The sequence below is a fragment of the Labeo rohita genome, chromosome 20 (genome assembly GCF_022985175.1).
Source record: "Labeo rohita strain BAU-BD-2019 chromosome 20, IGBB_LRoh.1.0, whole genome shotgun sequence".
Taxonomy (NCBI): domain Eukaryota; kingdom Metazoa; phylum Chordata; class Actinopteri; order Cypriniformes; family Cyprinidae; genus Labeo; species Labeo rohita.
In genome coordinates, this window is record NC_066888.1 from 3765940 (window position 1) to 3790735 (window position 24796).

The following is a 24796-nucleotide window of genomic DNA, read 5'->3' on the forward strand; positions in this document are numbered from 1 at the left end:
CAGACCTGAACTCACAGCCTTTTGGCTACATGCTGGATCACCTGTGGGGTACAAAACTTAGACTGAGGCCCCAGGCTCCCTAAGTGGTTTATTTATATGGTTTAGATTGGCACTGGTTCTAATTTTGGCAGCACTTAGAATTAGTGCATTATGTTCAGACTGACCTACAGGTTTTTAAGTCTTTACGGTTTGCTGCTTCAGAACTGCTGTTGTTTTGTCCATTCATTTGCCACTAACAAATATGCCTTATATTACACACTTCCAATATACATCCTTATACAGTGTCCTGTGGTTCCTGGCTCTTTTGGAGTCTTGATAAATATGATAATGGTCCAATCTTTAACTTCCCTTTCTTGTGTTTGTGTATTTAAGGATCTGTCTGGCTCTATAGACGACCTCCCCACCGGAACAGAGGCGGGTCTCAGTTCGGCCGTCAGCGCTTCGGGTTCTACCAGTAGCCAGGGCGAGCAGAGTAACCCCGCTCAGTCTCCCTTCTCACCCCACGCCTCGCCCAGAGTCCCCAGCATGCGCAGCGGGCCCTCGCCCTCGCCGGTTGGATCACCTGTGGGTTCCAGCCAATCACGATCTGGGCCCATATCACCTGCCAGTGGGCCAGGTAAAAGATTCTGTGTGAGATATAATTTTTTGATTTATTTTTTCATGAATATTTCAAGGAGGAATAGAATATTTATCTGCTATCAAGTTTTTGATTACTTTTATTTTGTTTACATTATTCTCTAGTAGGGACATAGATTCACTACAATTAATGATCAATTAATCGATTAAACGTTACATCGTTTACATCACTAGCATCACAAAATGCTTGTAGGGAACTCAGTATAACTGCAACAGTACATAACTGAATGAACACAGGGCTTTAGGTACAATACACACAATAACTAGGGCCCTATGAAATCCATTTTATTTAATTTTTTCAAAATTCCATTTTTTTCTGTTTTAATTTTTCTGAATTCTGTTTTTTTCCGTTTAAAATTTTCTGGTGAAATTTAAAAAAACAAATAATCAAAAAGCATGTCTTATTTACTTATTTATTATTTATTTATTTTTTTTCAGATATGCTGTTTTATCTTTACATTTTTCTGGTATACATCTCTTAAAAATAATGTTTTAATAATTTTATTAGTAGAAATAGTATTATCATTACATTAAGTAATATATTTCTGTAACAGTTTTTTAAAGTTAAACCAAACTTTAATTTTGACAGATTGCTGTGAAGACCTTTAAGTTTCTGTTTGTATATGATATAATGAAAGTTTTTCTCAAAAGAAATGATAAAATGCTGATGATATGACTGTCAGAGCGGTTCTAGAGATTATGTTTATGTTCATGTACTGAAAACACTGCGAGCATCAAGCACGCTTCAGTATGTGTGTTAGTAAATTAAACTGCGCGTCTGCGCCATTCATTCACACAGAAACATGCAGAACATGCAGGATTCATATTTAACTAGTATTTTCGCATCTTAATAGTCACAGACACTAGTTCATATCCAGTGTTTCCCCTCCTATTAAATTAGGCACCCCACTGCCCCACTTGAAGGTCAAGTTAATTTTATTTAATTTTATTTTCCATATAGCGCCAGATCACAACAAAAGTCATTTAAGGTTACCTTTCCTATAGAACAGGTCTATACCTTGTTCTTTTATTAAACAAACTAAATGGTCCTATGTTATTTATCTTATGTATCTTGTTATTTACACGACGGCATGTCATTTCTACAATAATTCTACAATTATTATTACAACTTTTTTAACAAAATATTCACACAAATTTTCTTCCATGTATTAATTTTAACAGTAAACCTCTGTTAAAAGAGTTTCATTTTCATTTGATTAAAAATAAATAAATGTTTAATGCCTTCATTTAATTATCAGAAAAATTAAAACACAAAAAAAAAAGAAAAAAAAAAAGATTGTAGGGCCCTATTGTTCAAAATGTTGAAATTGCGAGTTTTTGACTATTTTTCTCACTGAAATAAATGTTTTTGTTATTATACAGAGAGTAAAGTACCGAAAAAGTACCGTTGGGTACCGGCACCCCTGCTCCATCCATCCCCCTCCCCCCACCCCCCCTGAAAGCTGTGAACCTAGGGGAAACTCTGATATCGCGCTTTGATTTAAGTGTCCTGGGCTACTTTTGATTTATTCATCCAAAATTTGGCAAATTCCGTGACATTCCACATTATGCAGTAAATTCCATTTTTATGACCGGATTCCATGATTTTGTCCACGTTTTCCGCATCGTAGAAATCACAGGGCCCTAAATAACACAAACGATTCCATAAACTGACATGGCATGGGGAAAAAAATCAAGCAACATAGAGCATCACATTATTAATCTTCAATCAATAATTTAATAGATTAAACCATTAATGCCAATCCTGTTCTGAAAAAAAAAATATTTTGTTTGTTTCCCTGAACCTTCAACTATTTACTGATTTTACTATTTAAATTAAACATCTTAATATAATTTATGTATTTATAGTTTAATTGGAAGATTTTTTTTTATTAAATCTGTATGGTCAAGTCATTTTGCATTTATTAGTCAAAATAAATAATTATTATTTTAATATTTCCTAGTTATTTAATTTCTACATTTTCTGCCTATCAGTCATTGTGCATGTTTGCTGACATTTCTTCAGTTAAGTCTGCTGAAAATTAGCAGTCATACTGACTGAAATTCTCTCTAACTAGGCACATATTCTTGATTCTCAGTTTTAAGATTCTCTATTTTGGGAAAAAGATCTTATTGTTATGCTAACTTTGACATACCCATTAGCTAGAGCCATCACGTGTGTCATTTAATTCCTACCACCGTGGCGCTGTCGGAGGGCGAGGCGTTTGAGCTCCAGTCGGCAGTGGGTCAGCGGCAGGATTCAAGCTGACTTTAAAACAAGTCACTCCATCATTAAAATAGTTTTGAAAGTCTGTTAGCAGTTTGGAGTCACTTTGACACAATTACTGTCCTGCTGTGCGCTGCATTGTTAGCCGGGCTTCTTTGATAGCCGGGCAGCAGAGGGCTTTGTGCCGCTGAAACTGCTGTTTTTCCTTTCCGTTCTGAATGTCACTAACAAGGTCCACGGGAGACCGTTTACCCTGCTGCACACAAAACTGCCTCATCCCTACTGGGAGCACCGAAGGCCATTAGCTGCACACAGGCCTGGCCCTGACATGTGATCTGTGTGCCATTACTGGAGAATGAATATCTTTGCTTTTACAAATACAAGTTCTATACATACAAGCCCACAGAGTTGCTCTTGGGAGAGAAACAATGAGCCTTAAACACCTCCCATGGGACGTGTGGTTAGATATTCTGCCCTCTAGGCTAATTTGTCTGATATTTATCATGAAAAGTAGCTCTGTATGAGACTATTATCTGCGTTTGTGGTTTTGTGCATGTGCGCTGCAAAAATAGCTTTTTCTTAATCAGTATGTTTGTTATGCCTCCCAGTAAAATATCTAAACATCCTTAAAACAAGATAAAGATGTTAAGATTATTTGTAAGAGAATATATCATGAGTTAAGTTTATCAAAGTGCTTTTTTCTTGTTTTAGACTCACAGTAAATCTAACATAATTAAAATAGAATTTTAATTTAAATGTATATAATTAAATTTTAAAATTAAATAATATTTAGAGTGTAGTGGTAAACAAAAATACTGATTAAGAAAATAATGTTTGTACAGTGGAAAAACTGTGGGTTTATGCACACATGTACATTTTTTCCCACACACAGGTACACAGATGGCCCCTCAGACCCCAGGGAACGTTCCAGACGTGGGCTCCCATTCCACTCACAGTCAGTCGCCCATGTCTCAGGAGAGAGGTGAGCTGATTTCCCACAGTAACATTACGGCTCACACTGCCTCTATTCACAGCTATCAGGAAAAGGAGAGTTTTAGTGAGCATCCGACAGCTGTATTTTCCATCTGTTCGATGTAATGCACATCAGCTCTTCTGCGTTTCCCAGCATTTCCTGACTCATTTCAGATGACTGAACTCAATTATATGTTACATATTAACACATGTTGTGGAGTCTTTCTTCCTCCATGGATGACCACTAACATTGTGATGCTGCAGAAACGTTTTCCATGAGTGAAAAATACTCGTAATCAGACTACAGTTACTTTCTTATGGATTACATGATCACATATTATTCACACAATAGCAATAAATTATTCATGATTTATTGATTCTCCCTAATTCCTTTTTTTCATGTTTTAAATTTTTCCTTTCTAAAATAGCCTACCGCTTATATACATTCAGAAAGTCATCCAGCTTTGTGGACTTTCACACAAAGACCTGTAATTAGTCAGGTGTTGACACAGCATTTGACCACTGGATTTACAAAAATCATGTCAGGTTTAAGAAGTGTTTCACCATTGCATCAACTATGACCGCATTCATTTTTATTTGAATTATCGCTATGGTTATTTAACCATGTATTTCTTTTTGGAAGGCTTTTGTCTTTCAAACACTTTAAAATTCACAAAACTTTTTGTCATTTGAACCTCTTTCACCTAATATATTTACTTTAAGTAACCATGATATTTAAAAATGAATATTTTAATAATGAACTATCACATTTATATGTTAATTGGTCCACTGATGTTGGTCACATGACATGCAGGTAAACAAATAAGTTTTAGTAAGTTTTTATTTTGATTGATTTTAAAGTGATTTATTTTAAGTTAACATTTTTTTTAACGATTTAATTAATTATTAGCTTTTCATTAAACTCATAAGCCACCTGTAGTTTCTTCACAAACACCAGTTTGGGAAACCTTGATGTAATGTAATGTTAAATGCACTTCATGTTGTTAAAAACAGCAAATGGATTATATTTTCTTACTCTTTATATTTTTATGTCAATATGGTACAAGATTGTCCTATTTAAATTAACGTTATAAACAAGTTAGGTCAAAAATAATCTAAAAGTAATCTAAAAGTAATCTGATTATATTACCTAAAATGTGTAATGAAATGAATTACATTACTGACTACAATTTTCATCAAGTAATTTGGAATCTGTAACGGATTACAATTTTGGAAGCTCTGCAATTAGGTTTACCTACTCTAGAAAGTCAACATGAAATCAAAGCTGACCTTATTTACGTTCTGAATACACAGTCCTGGTCTTATCTTATCACTGTACCTTGTTTTATAGAAAATCTGTGGAATCTTTCATCAAAATGTAAATGTAGGTTGATCTGAAACACATTGAATGTGCATTAAATGTTAACCGATAGATTACAGCAGTGATAACAAATAACAACTGTAACCTTCAGCCTTCACGTCCAGGTCTAAAAAGTTGGTTCTGGCAGTGTTTCAGGTGGTCAGTAGTCCTTCACAGTCTATTGCAAACTTACATTCAGGTCTGACTTCAGTTTTGTAAAGAATGCCAACTTGTAATGATCCATTCAGTTCTCTTTCAACATTTGTGCTTGTTCATTATTCTGTTTCACTTGGAAATATAACAAGTTACAGAAATAAAATAAGCTGTGAACATGCCTTTAAAGATTTTTTTTGTTATGTAGTCAAAGTGATAACTTGTAAAGAAAATTGCAAAAGATATTTTTTGGTTGTGTTAATTAAAAAAATGCTGTCTGACAACAAATAAAAAAGACTTTAGCATGAATGAAACTATGTTGCCTAGAAGGGCTGGAGTGCAGGTTTAATCCTAATACCATATTTCCATTTTGGATGGTATAGATAGATTTAGAAGTAGATAAATAAATAGATAAATTTCAGTACTGAACCATACATAACCTATAACTATTATCTCCACACCATTACCTTCTAGTAATTGGTCTTTTTTTTTTTTGTTTTTTTGCTGTTTTAGGTTTTGCACCTAACATGCAGCGCAATGCACCTGGTCCCCAATTTGGAGGCCAGCAGCCTGGACCTTCTATGTCTCCACACTCCTGTCCCACTGGCCCTATACACCATAATGTGGGCTCGTATCAGCTGGGCCCCTCTTATGGGCCCCAGAGTGGCCAGTATGGCCCTTCAGGTAACACACGCATATCCCAAGCTGTTCTGCATGAAAACATTTGAAAGCTTTGTTTATGTGAAGATTTCTTCCTTTATAGTTGTCTGGTGTGAATTTTTAAATTTCATAAGTACAGACCCCACACTTGCTCTTGTGTGGTTCCAAGCCTTTATGACTTGAGGCCCATTCACACAGAGGAAAAAAGTTTTAAAGAAAAAAGAAAGAAGTTTTAAAAGTAGTTCTAGTTCTATGACAATAGGGATGTTCACACTAAAACTATAACAATACAGAGGAATTATATAATTGGAATCACTTTTAGAATGTTTTTCCAGGCAAAGAATGATAAAAACATTGACAGCCAATCAGAGTCCTTCAACAGAAAGCTTTAGCATTTGAAGTGATAGACGACAAAACTGATTGCACACTTATAATAAACATAGCGTTATCGTATTATTATTATAGTTATCATTCTAGGTGTGAACGGGCCTTTACTGCTGTGAAACACAAAAAGACATTTTAAGAATGCTGCTCTTCCGACTCTTTAGTGACAAGGGGCTGTCATGCTCAAAAAAGTAATAACAGTGTGCGTTTAGCCAAATTTAGTTTAGTTCAAGTTTTGTTCTCATTTGAAAGTGATAGTGCCATCATAGCGATAAATGACTGAAAGTTAAGTGTCTTTCAGACCCCAACTAAACAAGTGTTCAGTTCAGTGTTAGTTCAGACCATCAACAACAGGGTGAAGTTTATCAATTTGAAACAAGTTCAGTTTAGCTATAGTCAGTTTTACAAGAGGCAGCAATGTAATTTTTAGCTTGAGTCAGTTCAATGTTAATTCAGTTCAGTTCAATAACCACGTCAATGTTGCAAGATGCAATTCAGCTGTAAGCAGCTCTTAGGTTCCTTCATCTAGCTTAATTCACTTCAAGTTTTGTTCTCATCCAGTGGTGTCAGTGTGGTCATATTGATCATTTTCTGAAAGTTAAGTGACTTTCAGACCTCAACCGATAAAGCCAGAAGGTGATGGTGGCAACAAACTCCATCCAGTGACAGACATGGAGAAAAAAATCTTAGGAGAAACTCAGTCCAATCAGGAGACCAGTTCTCCTCTGGCTAAGCGAATGAACTTGGTGTGATTATCAATCAAGGTACATCACCTCCGTGTAAGGTGGGAAGGAGTTACTGTTCAGCGGGTTGGAAAACATGAAGGTAGAGCTGCTGTTTAGCCAGTAGTAAGACGACTGACTTATCATTGGCCTTAAGGACAGAGAACATTCTTGTTGATAAAACTGCATAAATCGCAGCTCGTCCTGGCATGACCCCATAGCTGGTCCCCATAAGGCAGTGATTTTCAAACCGGTCCTGGAAGCACCCCTGCCCTGCACATTTTGTATGTCTCCCTCATTTAACACACCTGATTCAGCTCAGTTAGTAGAGGCTGCGCAGCATGAATTGTGTGTGTCTGATAAGGGAGACATACAAAATGTGCAGGGTAAGGGTGCTTCCAGGACCGGTTTGAAAACCACTGCCATAAGGTGTGTTTCCATTACAGATTTGCACAAAACGTTGGCGATATTTTATAAATGTTGATAAAAAAAAAAAAAGTCTTGCGAAACCAATGTTATGCGACTAAAACATATTTTTTATGTCATGGCAATGGATTGTGGTGGGATTTTGGCTAAATTTAAGGGGTCCTAGTATGCTCTTTTACAAAGTCTTGATTTAGGGGTGTAGAACATGTTCTCATGCTTTGTGGTTCGAAAACGCATTATTTTTTTACATAATTTACATTATTACAATACTTTTCTCCGCAGCCTGGCACAAATGGCTCAATTAGTTCCGGGTTTGATGAAGGCCCGCCTTCCGAAAAACGAAATGTGTTGTGATTGGTTAGCTGTCCCAGTGCGTTGTGATTGGCGAACAGCTTAGACAGTGTTTCAGTACTGCCACGCCACTTGCCAAAGCTGCAAGTTCCGGATATATTAAGGTATAGTTGATGCTACAGTAGTGTTTGGTCGTATCGACAGCCTGCCAGATCGCCGAGACATTATATTATCTTGGTAATTTATTTAATTATTTTACATACTTAGTTTCATTGCCCGAAACCAGCTCCAGGATAAGGCTAAAAGCAGCCTAATGTTTTTAATATGATTTATATATGATTAGCCTAGCCTAGTCTAGGGCTAGTTTATGCATTTAAAAAAAAACTTGCATTATAAGTGAAGCTATCTACACTGTATGAAGAATAAATCTCTTACCACACACTGCACCCGTCTGCGGTGCGTTACGGCTCCGGCACAGCCACCGGAGCAGATTGCAACTCTAGTCAATGCTTGTGTTTATACCAGCTGCGCTGCGGCTTGTTGAAGCATCCCAGAAGCAGCTCTCCACGCAGCATTGCTAAAGTTAGGCTAATCCCCCACCTCGTCCCTACCCTCCTCCCAACCATTCTAATTTTTGTAGGCGGGATTTATTTTAATGATATTCTAATGAGCTTTGTGACATCACAGCACCTGGAAAACAGCGCTGTTGTCCAAACAAGCCGTTCGTTGTAGTTCTTGAAAAAGGATTTTTTTTTAAAACGAAATATTTCCCTTTGGAGTGGACTTTGAAATTTGTAATTTTGTAGATCTTTTTTATGCCTAAACATAGACACCACACACTGACTAAAATTCAGAAAGTGAAAAACCATAATCGAAAGATGCCTGTGCGTGTAACTTTGTGTGGAGAGCCATTTCAGAAATGCGTGGAGTGGCTGGTATAAACATAAGCATTGATTAGAGTGGCCGTGATCAGCTCCGGTGGCTGTGCCGGAGTCGTAATGTGCCGTAGATGTGTGCAGTGTAAATAGTCTAAGCATTAATGCCAGGGAAATACTTGAGAATGGCTACGTATTAAGTGTTTTTTTGGTGGTTATGTACATTGAAGAGTGATCATAATGATTTTTTACATATGCCATGTGACATGTAAATGCGGAAAAAAGCATTTCCATTGCAATTTTGTGAAATATTACCTGAAAAACCACCTCATGCAAGCGTAAAAACCTTTTTGTGATACATGGGAGTTTTTGTATTTTCAATTCGTCATTTCTGTTTGCGCAATTTAAGGGTAATGGCAATGCAGCTATAGTCTTTGCTGAGCATCTGTCCTGAGGGCTCATCCCGTTGAGGTCTTCGCTGGCTGTAAGTGCCATGTTATGGTCGTTCCTGGGCACCGGTCCACCATCTGGTCTGGATTCAGGCCGAATCCTGCTGACTACAGTAACTTCGGGATAAGGGAGACACAGACAAACATAAGCTAGATGCTGTTCTTTTGATGTAACAAGTACATTCAGTGTTTCTGGTTTTGGTTGCTCCAATTAACGCAGCCTAAAAGATCTGAATTATAGGAATGTGATAGTGTGTAAAGTGTATGCTAGGTCAAAGGATGGGTCCTAATTTCAATCTGGATTGAAACCGTGTCTGCCTTCTGAACAACGTTACGAAGACTGATGCAGATCTGGGTGCTACATAGGAAATGAATCCACTGCCTGCTTGATTTAGATATATTAGGAATTATTAGCTGGATAGAATTTTGGGAAGCCAATGAATGTGGAGGAGCTGAACCATTCAGGGCTTTATGTGCAAATATATTGCAGATCTTCTGAAGTCATGTGATAGTTTTGTATGAGGAACAGACAAAGAATTGCTATACCTTTCTCATTTTTTCATCACTTTAACATTCATACATGGTGTGTTGCAATCAAACATGCAAGAACCATATCATGTCAGTTAAGTCTAGATAATTCTAGTAGGGTAAATGACCGTTTTTTTTATATATATATATTTTGGTGAATTAATATTAAAAGTGTCCGTTGTTGTTTCAGCTGTGTGCGTCTGTGAAAGAGACCCCATTAACAGGGCTCAGCAGCAATTCATCATGAATGTTATGGCGTGCTGGTGTAATAAATGAATAGCTGCTAAGCGTGCCTTTATAATGTCATGGCCTCCACTCTGCCTGATTGATAGTCCCTGTTGTCCTGTACTCTCATTCAAATGACTGACAGCCAGCTCAAGACAACAGGGGTGCAGCGTGCTGCCGCTGTTGCAGACCTGACACTGACTGAGCTATGGTGGCGGTCGACCACAGAATTGTTTACACAGATTAATAGGATCCATGAATAGATGACTCAGTCAATTCATAGTTTGGAGCAACATACTGTAAAATGTAGCATTTCATTGTTTCCTGAAGTCTACTTACAATACAAACATTCATAATTCAGTTTTTTAACAATTTTCCACTCTCTCTCTCTCTCTGACTCTTGTCTCATACATCATGTTTTACATTGATTCATTTTGATGCCCATATAACATGTAACAGGGTTCACACTGCATTCATCAGTTGAGTGTTGCTGCATAACGGAAGTACCACAGCAAGTAGAGTTTCGGCACTGAGACTAGTTTTGCTGTGCATTAAGCCCAAAATATACTTTGGCCATTCGTGTTTCACAACGGTCCATTTCACTAGGGTGAGTTGATATGTAAAAATATCTCACTAGCCGACCCCACACAACTATTTTGATCAGACAGAGAGTTGTCTAGTGTTTTTGTTGAAATCTCACCCTCTTCTGTTGGAGGTTGTCAAATATGGCGACTGTGATGGCAGAGAGATGAAAGTGTTTGAGGTTTCTCTCTGAGTTTTAAGCAGGACAATGGCATATTGCTTCTTCAGAAGCTCATTGGTCACTGCCACGGCCAAATGATCGTCCCACCAAATGAACGTTAATTTTGAACGAGACGGAAGCTGATTTCTAGTCAGTAAGGCCATTAACTCAGCAGGGTGTTGAGTCATTGCGGCTGTTAAGGCTCCCCTGCTGAGATCTGATTATCCATCAACTATGTAAATGAGGATTATGATTGAAAATCTGCTGAAAAATCAGCTGGCATAAACATTGACCGTCTTGCAGTGCATTCAAAAAGTATTTTTACTTTTTTTTTTTTTTTATCTCCACATCAATCAAAACCCCAAACTCCAAATAATGATAATGAAAAGCCTTTTTGTGATAACTTTGCAAAATTATTAAAAAATTCCGTATTATTCCCTCCGGTCCCCTAATGCTAATTTTGGTTACACTTCATGGCCTATGCATACTGGCTTGGTTGATTTACTTTAGTTACATGCATTTACGCGTTATGTTTAGTGTTTCCCCATTGCAAAAATAGGCTGTGAAGTTCAAATAAAATGCTTTTTTAGCGTAGTTGTGTTTGACACATGAAAACTGTAACAATGTAACCTTGCTCTCACTTGAAATGTGTCCCCACATTAAGTCCTTGAATTTGAGGAACCTGCAAAGTCTTTGAAAGGTCCTTGAATTTTTAGTCTGACATAGAGTGCCGTTGTGCTCTGGGCATCCCGTGTTCGAATCTTGACTCGAGGACTTTTCACGATCCTGCCCCTTATCTCTCTCTCCCACTTCGCTTCCTGTCACTTCTGAAGGCAAAATGGCAAAAAAACAAACACACAAACAAACAAAAAAAAACATAGTTCTATGAAGAACCTTGAACATCCATCAAACCTGTTCTTCAAAATGGTTCTTTTAGGGACTGTTCACTGAAAGGTTCTTTGGGGAACCAAAACTGGTTCTTCTATGGCATCACTGCAAAAACACCCTTTTGGAACCTTTATTTTTAAGAGTGCATTTATAGCTATTTATAGCCTTTGATTATGAGGGAACAAGCACACCTTTGGGGTTTTCTGTCATTCTTCACTGAAGTGTCTTCTCAAGGTTGGATAGAGATGGTCAGTGAACTGCCATTTTCAACTTTCTTGAAAGATGTTCCATTTGGCTCAAGTCTGGCTCTTGCAGGGCCACTCGAGTGCATTCACAGAGTCGTCCCTAAGCCACTCATCTCTCGTCTATGTGCTTAGTGTCATTGTCCTGTTAGAGGGTGAACCACTGACCCATCATTGGTCATATGGTCCACACAAGCTCTCTTGAACTTGGTCACCTAGACCCATTTCCATTTGTTTCTTTTGGCTGGATAGCCATCTCTGGGAAGCGTTCCAGACTTATTCTGTTTACAAATTATGGAGGCCACTGTGCTAGTGGGAACCCATCAATGCAGAAGAAGTTTTTTGTAGCATTCCCCAGATCTGTGCCTCAACACAATCTTGTCTTTGAGCTCTGCAGGCAGTTCCTTGGATCTCATGGCTTGATTCTTGGTTCTAATATGTGTTTTCAGGTGTTAGACTACTTTATACAGATATATCCAAAAGTGAAGAAACATCTCAATGATAATCCAGAGAAATGGGATCTACCCGACCTATATTTTCTTAGCGAATAATATGAATACTTTTGTCAGTGTGATATTTCAGTTCTATTAGTACAAATCTATTTATTTCTTTGTGATTATGGGAGAAGAATTGTGGTTAAAATTAAAAGCATTTTAGCATAAGACTGAGTTTATGATGAATTTAAAGGGTTTTTGATCTTCAGAGTTTCAAACGAGCAAGGAAAATCCCCTTTTCCATCATGTATTCCCTGAACTGTCTTAGACTCAAAGCTTGTTGATGTGAATTGAGTTGAAGGCAGAGAAAGTGGGAAGCCTTTGAGTCCTGTTGTGTCAGAACAAGCTTTGGCATTTTGTGTAGCTGAATTACAGAAACATGGGGGTCGTTGAAACAAGGTGAGATGCACATCTTTTTAGCTCACAGTAGGCATCAAATTGTGTTCCCATGTCCCAAACCCTCTGTCATCTATGCATCGCTCACGGCACTGTCAGAAGGGCAGCCGCCTGCATCCTTCACATTCATGGCACCTTTCCCTCTTTTTCACCTGAGGGAATGTTGGGATTAACAGGGCTGGAGGAAAGTCACCACAGAGTGTCTGACAGCAGTACGGCATTTCTGTGTAATTGGCATTGCTCCAGGTCCACGGCTACATCCTTGCAGGCTGGAGTGCCCGTCCTCCCCACCGTGAAGGAGCTTGTTAAGGGTCTCGATTCAGTGTAACTACAGAACGGGGGCAAAAAGCCAGCATCCCCCAACCTGCTTCATGTGATTTTGGAATACATTTTTTAGTCCTTTTTTACACTGGGAAAGAGGAAAACATGCCAAGACTCTCTGATTTCCACGGGGAACTCTTGAAACCTGAATGAGCCAGAGATCTCAACGTTTCGACAGCTTGAGGAGTGGAAATCCCAGTTCTAATTGTGACTGAAATGCTGCTTGGCAAACTCTTCCTGCCAAGCAGCGATCTGGGCACGATTAAATTTATGCCCATTATGCACATCAGCACGTTAGACGGAACTCCACGTGGTGAACATGATGTCTCGTCCCCTGAGAAACTTGACGAGAGAAACTTGGCGTCCAGTGGGTGTCAGCCTGAATGTCCTCAGACGATTGCTCTTGAAACATGTCACGAGGAGACATACTTCATTAACAACGGGCTCTCTGATGGCCTACTGGGGCTTTGGTCCCACTCTAGTTTTGAAGAATGTCAATTTGGCTGAAATGTGTCCAGACTTCGCTGCCTTCCAATGCTCTCCCACAAAGATCTGATAATTTGACTGCCTGAGAAGGAACAGAAAGAAAGTAATCATGTATGCAGAATTTAGACTTGCTTTCAGATCAAAATGGACCCTATTTACTTTTCCCAAAAATGAACATTTGGTCATTATTTACCCACCCTCATGTTTCAAACGTTTATTATGTTCTTTGCCGGAATAGAAAATGAGATCATTTTATGAATATCTATTACACTGTGACTTACTTTAATGTTTATTGAAGCTCCCAGGAGTGTCAGCAAAAAACTACATATGGGTCATTCTATAATTGTGGGTACATCACATGTCAGTGAAGTATATTTTTAATATATTTTCATCAATGTAAAGCCCTGATGCTTAATTTTCTAGTACACAATTATATTTTACCAATCACACTACTATATGTTGAAAAAGCCATATTTTTTGTTCAAAAATGATGTTCATATCACATACAACCCTGGTAATTAGCTGTCCGATTGTGTAAAGTTGCTCATTCTACTCTGCTATTTAAGCATGAAAATTACCTCAAATATAAATTAATTTCATAGTTTTGTCTTCAGTTGGATTAGGGTATTAAGACATTTGGGTGTATGATTCAAAAATAATAAATGTTTATTGTGATATAACTTTTTTTTTATTATTTGTGTCCGAAAAACCATTGTCAACTAAGTTACCCACTCGAAACCCCCCCCTCAAAAAGGAATGGTTTGTCCCGTTCTCGCATAATTTGCACAGTATGATGATATTTCCTCTTTAAGCACATGGATGAAACACTAGAAGTTATGTTCAGTGTTGCCAAGACCGCGGTTTTCCTGTTGCCGTGGGTTGTTTTTCATATCCGTGTGTTGAAGCGACCCCAATAATGTAATGTTTAGCCCCTGGAATGCTTATTTTACCAGGGGAACGCCGCCAAAAAATGTGTAATTAAACCCTCGGGAACGCTATTTTTAACCGGGGACCCCCTTCAAAACGGGATTGGGCTGCTTTTGGGCTAGTTAGTAGCATTGGGCGGGTTTTGTTGTGAAAACCTGGCAACCCTGGCTATGTTCTCTCTCTTTCCCCTAATATTGGTTAAACTAACAAACCTGTGTCAAGAGTGGGTTATTTGACTGTCAGCAGTGTTACACAAGTATTATTGCTGCAAATTTTAACAAGACAATTAAACCAAAACTTTGTTTTGCCATGTTTTGTTTATAAAACTATATTTCTAAACATACCATATGCTCAGTAGTTCTAGGCTTCCATAGGTCCAAAGCACTAAAAATGTCAACTTAGTTACTGTCAACTGTGTTACCCAGTAAAGGTAACATGGTGGACAGTAGCAAACATAGACGGTATTTTATGCACGTATTCCTACAGATCACCTTTATTTATACAGCACTTTATACAATATAGACTGTTTCAAAGCAACTATGTAAGGTCATGTTTGGGTTTTTGGGAAACAGGAACACTTTTTTCTTCACTTTGTCATATTCTAAATGTACCCCTGATCATATTAAGACCCATATGAACCACTGATAATTTTTCAAGTATTCCAATTAGTTTTATAAGATTTTTTTTCCAGATATTTAAAGAGCAAGTCATATGGTATTTTAAAGTGTCCTAATATTGTGTTGGAGTCTCCTACAAGAGGTTTAAATGCATCTAAGGTGAGAAAACGTTTATACATGGAGTAATTTCTCAATGATTTCAAAGTGATTTGTTTGATCAGTTCTGAGCGTAAGGTCTGTAAACCCCTCCCTTTCATAAGTCTACACTGTTCTGATTGGTCAGCTGGTCAAGCCTGTTGTGATTGGTACAGAGGGGAGTACTTGAGCAAGTTAGCGAGTGCTGCTATCAGTGTTGCCAAGTCCATGGTTGTTTTTGATGTCCGCGGATTGAAACAACCCCAATAACATCATATTTAGCCCCTGGAATGCAAATTAACCAGGAGAACCCTGGCAAAAAACGTGTATTTTATACCCATTTTTATACTCGAAATGCGATTGGGCTAGTTTAGGGCTAGTTTTGAGTAGCAGTTTGGCAGATTTTGTTGTTGAAACCTGGCAACCCTGGCTACCATTGACAAAGTATGCACCAAAACAATAATACAGTGCTGTAATACATTCTTAAAATAATGACATAAAAACATTTGAACACTTATGTAAGCAAATCATGCCAACAGCTAAAGTTTAGCTTTAAACTGTAAACACTTAACAAAACAGTAATGGAGGATGGTTAACTGATGAAACAACACAATTTGTAAACCAAAAGATGTTTACATTCTTTATTATTTCATGAAGTAATAAGAACAACGACAGTCTACTGTACATTAATCGACACATTCTTAGGAAATACTGGGTTCACAGCAAATTATCAGAACTTCAGTAAGACAGTAATATCGTGGTTAACCTAGAAACCTAAAGCTGCACAACTTGCAATTGAGCACTCAATTGAAAATGTACACAGAAAGTATCAATCGTATTTACAGGTTGTGGTTCAGAAACGCTTGTTAGTCCAAATAAAGAAGATTAGAAGCCAACGAAGATAAAAGGCAAGATTAGAGAAGCAGTCCTTGGTAAAAACGACGAGAACAACAAAAGGTTTGAATTGTATTGCTGTGGTATCGGGGGGAAAAAAATTAATTTGAACCACTGATTCTTAACATCATCATCTTTCGGCAATGAAAACAAAACAAACTCACTTTGACAGCGCAGAACACAGCATCTTTTCGACGTGATGTAAACACTAACTAGCAGAAGTGTTTGTGGGCAGGTCAGAGTGTTCGTATTTCACGGGCGTCTGGGATTATGCAGATGCATTACTGAGTGACGTATATCGGTAACAGGCAGAAGATTCGAAAATATAACAACTCGTTAAGGTGGCTCTGAGTCTAATTTTTTTGGCGAGACAATATCTTTGTTTATCATTCACTTTATTGATTAACAACTTTGCAGACTGTACCTTTAAGGATAGCTATGTTACAAACTGAAAAAAAAGATATTGTTCGAAACCCATATGACCTGCTCTTTAACCAATTTTGGCTGCAGGACTGCCAACAATGTTCTCCTTTTGCACCATCCAGTGCATTCAAATAAATAAATAAATAAATATATAAACAGTACAATGCAATCATAGCCATTCAAGGGATTCTAACTCTAAATTGGCCAAAATTAAGATTGGAAAATTTAGAAGCATTGCAACATTGATTACATTGTAAATACTGTTTCTGGGTTGTCCTTAAAATTGTTTGGAAGCACACACAGGATGTTTTTTCTTATCAACTAGAGGAAGCAAATATGATAGAATGGAACAGAGAGCAGGGTTCTTGACAGGTGTTTTTTTTTTAACTCTTAAAGGGATCATAATTTTTTTAAAATTTTGTAATGTTTCTTAAGTTGCATTTATAATGTTATCAGGGTTTTACATTAGTCTTATTTATTTCTAGGTAACTACCCACGCCCTCCGAACTATGGCGGAGCACCTGGTGCCAACTACAGTGGCCCTGGCCCAGGCATGGGCAACAGTCTTGGCATGAATGCCAGCAGTCCAATGCACGGGCAGGGCCCAGGGCAACCCTGTGGCTCTTTGACCACGGCTCGAGGACCAGGGCATGCAGCCGGTGGCCGGCCATACCCAGCAGGCTCCAGTAATGTGGCTCCAACCTCTCCCAACATGCCTCAGTCTGCTGGCCCAGGAATGGGTCCACCTCCTCCCAATGTCAGTCGCAAACCCCTCGAGAGTGGCCCTGCATCTGCTCAGCAGAACCCAGTCCCCTCTGGACAGCCAAGGTAAATCAGAGCCTTAATTAAGTGTCCTCCTCCTTAACTAGGAAGGAGAAGGATGAAAATGATGTTGTTTCATTCCTGTATGATTATGATTTTCATCGTCCTGTGAAACGCAAAAGAAAATATTTTGACAGTTGTTGGTAACCAATCAGATTTGAGACATTTTACAGAATAGTTTTATTTATGCTCTTCAGAAGAAACAGTTATACAGGTTTCATTTTGGTTTTAACTATCCCTTCAGGTAAAGATAAAAAATAAAGATTTTTTTTCAGTCTTAAGAGTAAATTAATCCCTTTTGGAAAATCGGTCAGTAATAATAAAAAAAAAAGTTACACCAACTTCATTTTTATGCCTTTATGAAATAAATAGCATTTTTTACAAATAAAATGAAAATCATTAGGGGTTCTTCATTTAGATTGTTATAGCCAATACTTATTTCTTATCAACTGAATCAGTTGATAACAGTTCTGTTTATTTTAGCTTTTCTCAGGAGCTCTGTCATAACCAATTATGTAAACTCTGTGCTCACGGTCACTGTTAATTGAATTCAAATAATGCCAGCTGTTGCCTAGTTTATGTTGAAAAAATATTATAGCTTGGTTAATTGATAATGAAATAAACAGAGATATTATTTATCACAAAAAAAGTGAGCAATAGATATTAAATACAGCCATAACACATTAAATACAGGTGTAATCAAAATTAATATGACAGTCATGTTTAATTATTACAAATCATAGCAATTTGTCATAATTAAAATGTCTAAATACTGCATATTCAATTATTTATAGTAGCATTCCCCACCGTTTCATTGGAGATTGGTCATATTTTTTAAATTTGTTATTTCTTTTATTTGTTTTCCTGGAGTTTCAATGAGAGAAACACCTTCTCATGTGAGGCAAGAGTGGAGTGAGAACAGCAAATTAGTTTGGACTGATTTTTTACCACAGTTAAAGGAATAGTTCACACAAAAAAAGGAAATTATGTAATTTTTTTCACGCTGAAAAAATTGTTCCAAACCTGTATGAGTTTCTTTTTATTGTTAAAAATAAAAGACAGTATTTTGAAGAAAGTGGGAAACCAAACAGTTGCTGGTTCCCACCAATTTCCATGGGATGAAAAAAATCTACTATGGAGGTCAGTGGTGATTCATAAAGGAAAGAATCTCATACAGGTTTCAAACATCTTGGGGGTGAGTAAATAATTACAAAACTTTCATTTTTGGGTGAACAGGCCCTGACATTTATTCAGATAGATATTTAAGAACTTTGAATTATGCCCCACCTTTTACCTCACAATTTTATTATGCTGTCATATTCACCATACCTTTCTGAAGCATCATGAATTTGGAACGGTCCCCTTTTTATGCATATTCATTATGTCAGTTTGCTTATGGTTCACTGGTTGGCTACTGCTCAACAGTCTATTTGGCAGTATGTCACCAAATAATGCTGAAGGCGGCATTTGGGACAGGGCCAACAATGTAATTACTCAATGCACCTTTGAGTTGTCATTTTTGTTGAAAGTGAACAGGCACCAAGGAGACTTTTATGCTCTTCCCCCTGCTTCAGGCCTTCCTTTGGCAGGTCCCCTGTATACCCCGGCCTGTCCGGGCCTGGGGGACGGCCAGCCTCCTTCCCTATCCCACACCCCCATCACCCTCACTACAGTTCTGGGCAAGGCCAGGGGCAGCCACACGCCGAGCTGTATGGGTAGGTTCAAGTTCGGACCCCTGGCTGGATGGCTTTACTCTGCTTGAGTCTGCTCGCATCCGCTAGAAACGACACAAGCCAAGCGCTCTGCATAAGCCTCTCCTTTCTCCTCCACCGCGGCTGTGTTTTACTCTGAACATTTAAGAAAATTAATCATATAGTTTTTACACAGACAGCAGAAGCATCCTCTGGAGAGAACGGCAGAATGTTGGAGACCTAAAGAAGTAGCTTGTGTAACTCAAGAGATAAAGTGGAGTGAAAGAGGAAGATTGCAAGTGGAAAGGAATAGCTCACTAAAACAATTAATAAAATCATAGTCGTTATGTGCTCATCCTTGCGTCTTTCCTAACCTGTATGCTGTTATTTTTCCTGTGGAACATAAAAGGGGAAATTTTTGAAGAATGTCTACACAGCTCTTTACCAAAAAAAACCCCAAAATACTTAAGTACAGTATGACTTGTGCACTAAATTTCAAGTCTTTACATTTAAGATTAAAAATTTGCACATATCTGCCATTGGTTCTCACTTATGTTGAGAAATGGAAAATAGGATTTAAAAGCTGTAGCAGAACAGAATATTTTTGTTGAATAATGACTTTTTTGGTTTGTTTTCACATGAAAATGTAACAGAAAATAGCTGTGTAAAGATTCTTCAAAAAATTGCTTGTGTGTTCCATGATAAAATATAATAGCATACAAGTTTGGAACAATATGGATTGATTTTGTTTGTACTAGAAGATATAGTCAAGTTTTTGCAGTTCTGTTTTTTACAATTCTGGTCCAGGTGATATTTTTCTCATCAAGACCACATAAATATTATCAATATGATGATTATTATTATTATTTTGTTAAAGAATACTACACATCGTTCAAAATAATGTGTAGTTTCTAATAGGACCGCAGGTCCTCAAAAAAATCATATTGCAATTACTTTACAAATATTGCAAGTGTTGAGTCTGACATTTAACTTTTTATTTTATATAAAAACATTAACTGTTTTTATAAAACAGGCATATTGCAGTAGCAGCTCTCATGCTCAACAGTGTGTGCAAAAAATTATAAAAATTGCCTTTGTTTTAGCTACTTGTTTTCTGGATTTGAAATTGAGAAATTAAGAAGTATAAAAACACTGTATCATGAGCTTCAAGTGTGCTTTGGGTCACACCCATTTTCGCATAATGCCATATACTGTAATTAAAATGAATTGTGGTGTGATCAACAGATAACTGTCGGTTGTTTTGGTAGATGACAGACGACTCTGACAGAAAAAAAGTTGTCATACATAATGACATGTGGATTGTTTCTTATTTAACACCTAATGTCTTATTCAAAGTGTAACATGGCATATAGACAACACTGAAATCACTTCTTTTTCCTTTGTGTATTAATCCTGAATGTCTTAACCCTCTCTACTGTCCTTGCATAATTGTTGCTTGCCAGCTGAGAGAAAATAAAGAAGAAAAGAAAATAAGTGTACTAACAACTTACAAATGAACTCTTCACATATTAAACAGGCTCTTAAGTTTTGTTTGTGTCCTTATGTTTGTGCTGTTGTCCATAGGCCAAGCGGGTTTCAGGGTGCGTCCCACATTCTTGGGTTGGGTCCTGGGGGCCCCTACAACCATCCACCGAGCAACAGCTCAGCCAGGATGACCCCTCAAGGACCGTCCTACAACACAGTGCCCACAGGTGCATATTTATGCGACAAGAAGTAAAAATCTTCCAGTTTTTCGTTAATAAGGAAATGTAGAGTGTTTAATCATTTTACCCTACAGCTGTTTTTAATGTTGTTGTCTCTTATGCTCACCAAGAAATGTATTTGATGAAAAATATAGTAAAAACATCAGTATTGTCAAATGTTATTACAATTTCAAATACCCATTTATGTTTTCAGATGTAATTTATTCCTGTAATGCAAAGCTGAATTTTAAGCATCACTAAACTAGTCTTTAGTATCACATGATCCTTCATAAATTATAATTTGATTTGGTACTCAAGAAACATTTTGATTATTATCAGTGTTTAAAACATTAGAGAATTCAGAATTTCAGAATTCTTCAATGCATAGAACATAAAAAAACAGTATTTATTTGAAAAATAAATGTTATAGCATTATAAATGTCTTTGTCACTTTTGATCAGTTTTATGCATTCTTGCGGAATGAAAGTATTAATTTCTAAAAAAGAAAATAAAAAGACTGACCCCAAAATTTTTAACTGTTATATTCTATAAATTTGTTTCAAAAAGTATTTTTTTTTTAGAGATAAAATGCTAGGAATTTGCATTTCACCAATATGTGCTGTTACAGTATAGATGCACATATAGCTTTGTTTAGAGGGTGTTGATCAGATGTTGTGCAGATCTCTAAGTGTCTGAATCTCCTCTAGGGCCCATGGCAGGCTCAGGGGACAGCATGATGCCCACAGATCCCAAACAGAGAGCTGAGCACAAGGAGGAGGGCAGCACACCCACCACAGAGCCTCCTAAGCCAAAGGTATGAACAGACTTTTCCCCTCTGACTCACAGATAACTCTGAATTATAATATTGCTTAGTCTACAGACAACCTCTGAGCTTTGCTTTAACCATAACTTTCTTAGTAAAGGTGTTAAAATCTAAATTGTTCTGACAACTAACAAGCAGTGGTGTGATAAAATGTAAATGTACTCCAGTCCACACTAAAATCTCACTGGTCTAATCTCCTGCTTCACGTACTTGTTTATTAAATATTGAGCATCTTCTGATTGGCTGTGACTGTATTGAGTTGTGAAGCATTGTTGACAGACAAATTGCTCCCTGAATCTTGTATTGTGCTTAGTAAGGGCACGGTTTGAGAATGAAATTTAAACACTTTAATTACGGTTACAGCCTAATTGCTATAATAATGCCCATTACCAAAATCTACCAAATTTAGATCCCCAGTTTGCAAGCACAAACAGGTTTGATGGAGCACTAGCAGAAAATAAAAACATTGACATTTTTCAAAATTGAAATTCCAGTTGTGATCAAATTTCAGATGTAATTTTTGAGAATAATCTCAATCAAATTGGTGTCAGTGGAAATATTTACACCCTACTGCTGGTAGCTTTTCTAATGTATTATTTTCTGATTTATACTCCCTACATTTAGCACTGAAAGTATGTTATTCTAACAGTGCTCCATTTTAATGTGTTATTCACTGAGCAAAGGAATATAATTCTCTCATGTGTCCTAATGAGTGCTCATGTAAGCTCTGGAAGACATTATTTCAAAATTTCCTTCTGTATAACACGTTCTTTCTCAGCCATTGCCCTTACTTTCATCAGAACTTCATTGTGTCATTAAGTTCAGCATTCATTTGATTGGCTGAAATATGGCGCACTTGCAGAGCGTTCTCTCTAAACTCATCTATCCATTCTCGCTTTTGTATGTCATTTTTTTCTGAGGTTTTGTTTCATCTGTAATTCAATGTGATGTTTTGTTTTTTCCTCTTACTGATTAGAGGGAAGTAGTTCTGTCACTTTAAATAATTCTCAAAGAATTCCCTGTTTTCATCCTGGTTCACAATAATCTCTTTACATTTTTTCTACTTCGTGGCATCATTCGGGAACAGAGCAGGGCTTTTAATGAAACATGTAGAAAACATTACAACAAACAGAAGTGCCTTCAAACATTGACCTTTATGTCCTGTCCAGCTGGCTGGATTACAAGCTTCGTATTCTTTCTATTTCTTGATTTATTTGTGTGTTTGTGTGCTCTCCTGTAACAAGTATAACAAGTCCTGACATATAACACAGAGCTATGTGAAAGCATGAACTGAGCTTTCTTTAGTACAGCTCAGAGTGGTGGCAAGAGCCAGAGCACGAAAAGAGTGTGACAGAAAAAGATTTGAAGTGTTATACACTAAGTTTGCCAGTCTTTCGCCAAACTTTCTCAATGCTACAGACAGTAGGCTCACATAGGAGGTTTTTAGGACAGTGAATTGCAGGAGAATGTTTTTCAACCTACTGGGATCAAGCTATCCTTTTTCACTGACAGGGTGCCAGTACTCATGCTGATGCGCATTTCCACTATCCACTGAGAAAAAAAAAAAGGTTTTTGGGCTGTGAATTGGCTCTGTAACGGCCCCCTAAACCTGCTGGTCCTGAACCAGAAATTGCTGTAAAAAATCCTCAAAGTACGGTTTTCAGAACAGCTGGACTCTACTGATAATACCAAATAATAGTGCAAATTATTATTACATTATTTGCTTGGAGACACAGCAGCAACAGAGCAAAACAGACACTATTGTGAAAATGTATTACTTAGTATTACTTATTTGAGCTGTTGTATAAAAGCAATAACCCACTCGTAATCATTCTGTTGGTAAATTTCCTGCTATAAATTTGTATTAATTTTTTTCAGTTGGTCGTTATGCCTGGGATGGCATAAAGCTGAATAAAATTACTTTTTAGTAAAACATGGGCTTGGTTCTGCATCATTTCAGTGGACTAGGTGATTTGAAAGCCGTCCCTCCATTAAATGTGCCTGTGGGTTTCTTTTTGTTCCCCTATGTGTTCTCCATCACAGGACAACTACGGTTCTCAGTGTGTGTCCCAGCCTCCCACCCCGTCCCCTCTGTCCCCCAGCCCAGCTAGTCTGTCGTCTTATCAGGGGGACGACAGCGATAGCATTAGCAGCCCTGCCTGGCCAAAGAACCCCAGCAGCCCCGTAAGTGCCTCATGCACCTTTACTATCTTCTTTTTATTTTCCTGCTGTTGTTTTTTCTTGTGTGGTGATTTCTGTGTCCTGTTTGATAGTGTGAGCTGTTTTGACCTCAGATATGATGTGATATGATAACACGATGTTGCGGAAGCTATTTTAAAATAGCTAAGAATTTCAACTAGCTATTGTTTTTAGTAAAAAAAAAAAAAAGTTTTTGGCTACACTTCAAGTTACTGCATAAAGGGAGCATTATGTTTTTAAATATATAACTTAAATAATTTAAATATATAGAATTTGTAATTTCACCAGAACAGTATTTATCTGGCTCAGAGAAGGTTTTTTAATAATTGGACTCTAATGTGGGTAACAGCATTAAACTTGAACAGATACATTTACAGTAAATATGTAAATATATAAATGCAGTATATACTATACTGTATAGAGGATAAGAATAAAAAGAATAAACATTATGCTATTAAATTGGTTCATGTAAATATATGAACGGATTCATTACAGTGAATCAGACTTTGCAGCTCTTACGTTATGAGAGAATGGATTGTTTTTACCTCTTTATTATCAGTTATAATTATTATCAGCTATAGTGCACAATACAGTGTGCCAAAAAATGTAAATAAGTAGCTATTTGATTTAAAGAACAGTTGAGAAACAAAAATGTAGTCAGTAGTTCGTTTTTTTCTAGCACTGGTAACATTTTATTTCTTGTAATACTACTAGTTTTTAACTTTAAATTATGAAATATTATTCAAAGTCCATTCACTTTGTGGTTGACGGTACATACCCTGGTAAAAGGAAATCTCATCCTTATCAAATGCATTTGAGAAAATGGATTAGGGAAGACCTCACAGATAACTGGTACATGGTGACTTAGATTTTCAAGGTTTTAAAGAGAAAATCAGTTATTATTTTGTAAGGTTTTAAAGCCCTTTCACATAATTATGGCAGTGTTCAGCAATGTGGTGAACGACAGTTCGCATAATGTTAAGTGGCTAATGCCACCTTGAAAATTGGAAAAAAAAAAGGAATTTCATGGATTCCTTGTATAATTGACATCAAAGGGTGTCTTTTTGAGACTTTTAATTGTATTA

At 37.2% G+C, this 24796-nt stretch overlaps 1 protein-coding gene across 4 annotated transcripts in view; it reads left to right on the forward strand.

Moving 5' to 3' along the window:
* Nucleotides 1–24796, forward strand: part of arid1b (AT rich interactive domain 1B (SWI1-like)) — a 95456-nt gene that overhangs the window by 55786 nt on the left and 14874 nt on the right. For 2 of the 4 annotated variants that reach the window (XM_051138787.1, XM_051138788.1), the window contains exons 5-12: nt 373–616; nt 3756–3845; nt 5862–6032; nt 16959–17301; nt 18870–19010; nt 20571–20698; nt 21397–21503; nt 23556–23696. In XM_051138787.1, coding sequence (XP_050994744.1) covers nt 373–616; nt 3756–3845; nt 5862–6032; nt 16959–17301; nt 18870–19010; nt 20571–20698; nt 21397–21503; nt 23556–23696 — 1365 coding nt within the window. The remainder of the gene's footprint in view (nt 1–372; nt 617–3755; nt 3846–5861; nt 6033–16958; nt 17302–18869; nt 19011–20570; nt 20699–21396; nt 21504–23555; nt 23697–24796) is intronic. The other 2 variants (XM_051138789.1, XM_051138790.1) reach the window with 1 other exon arrangement.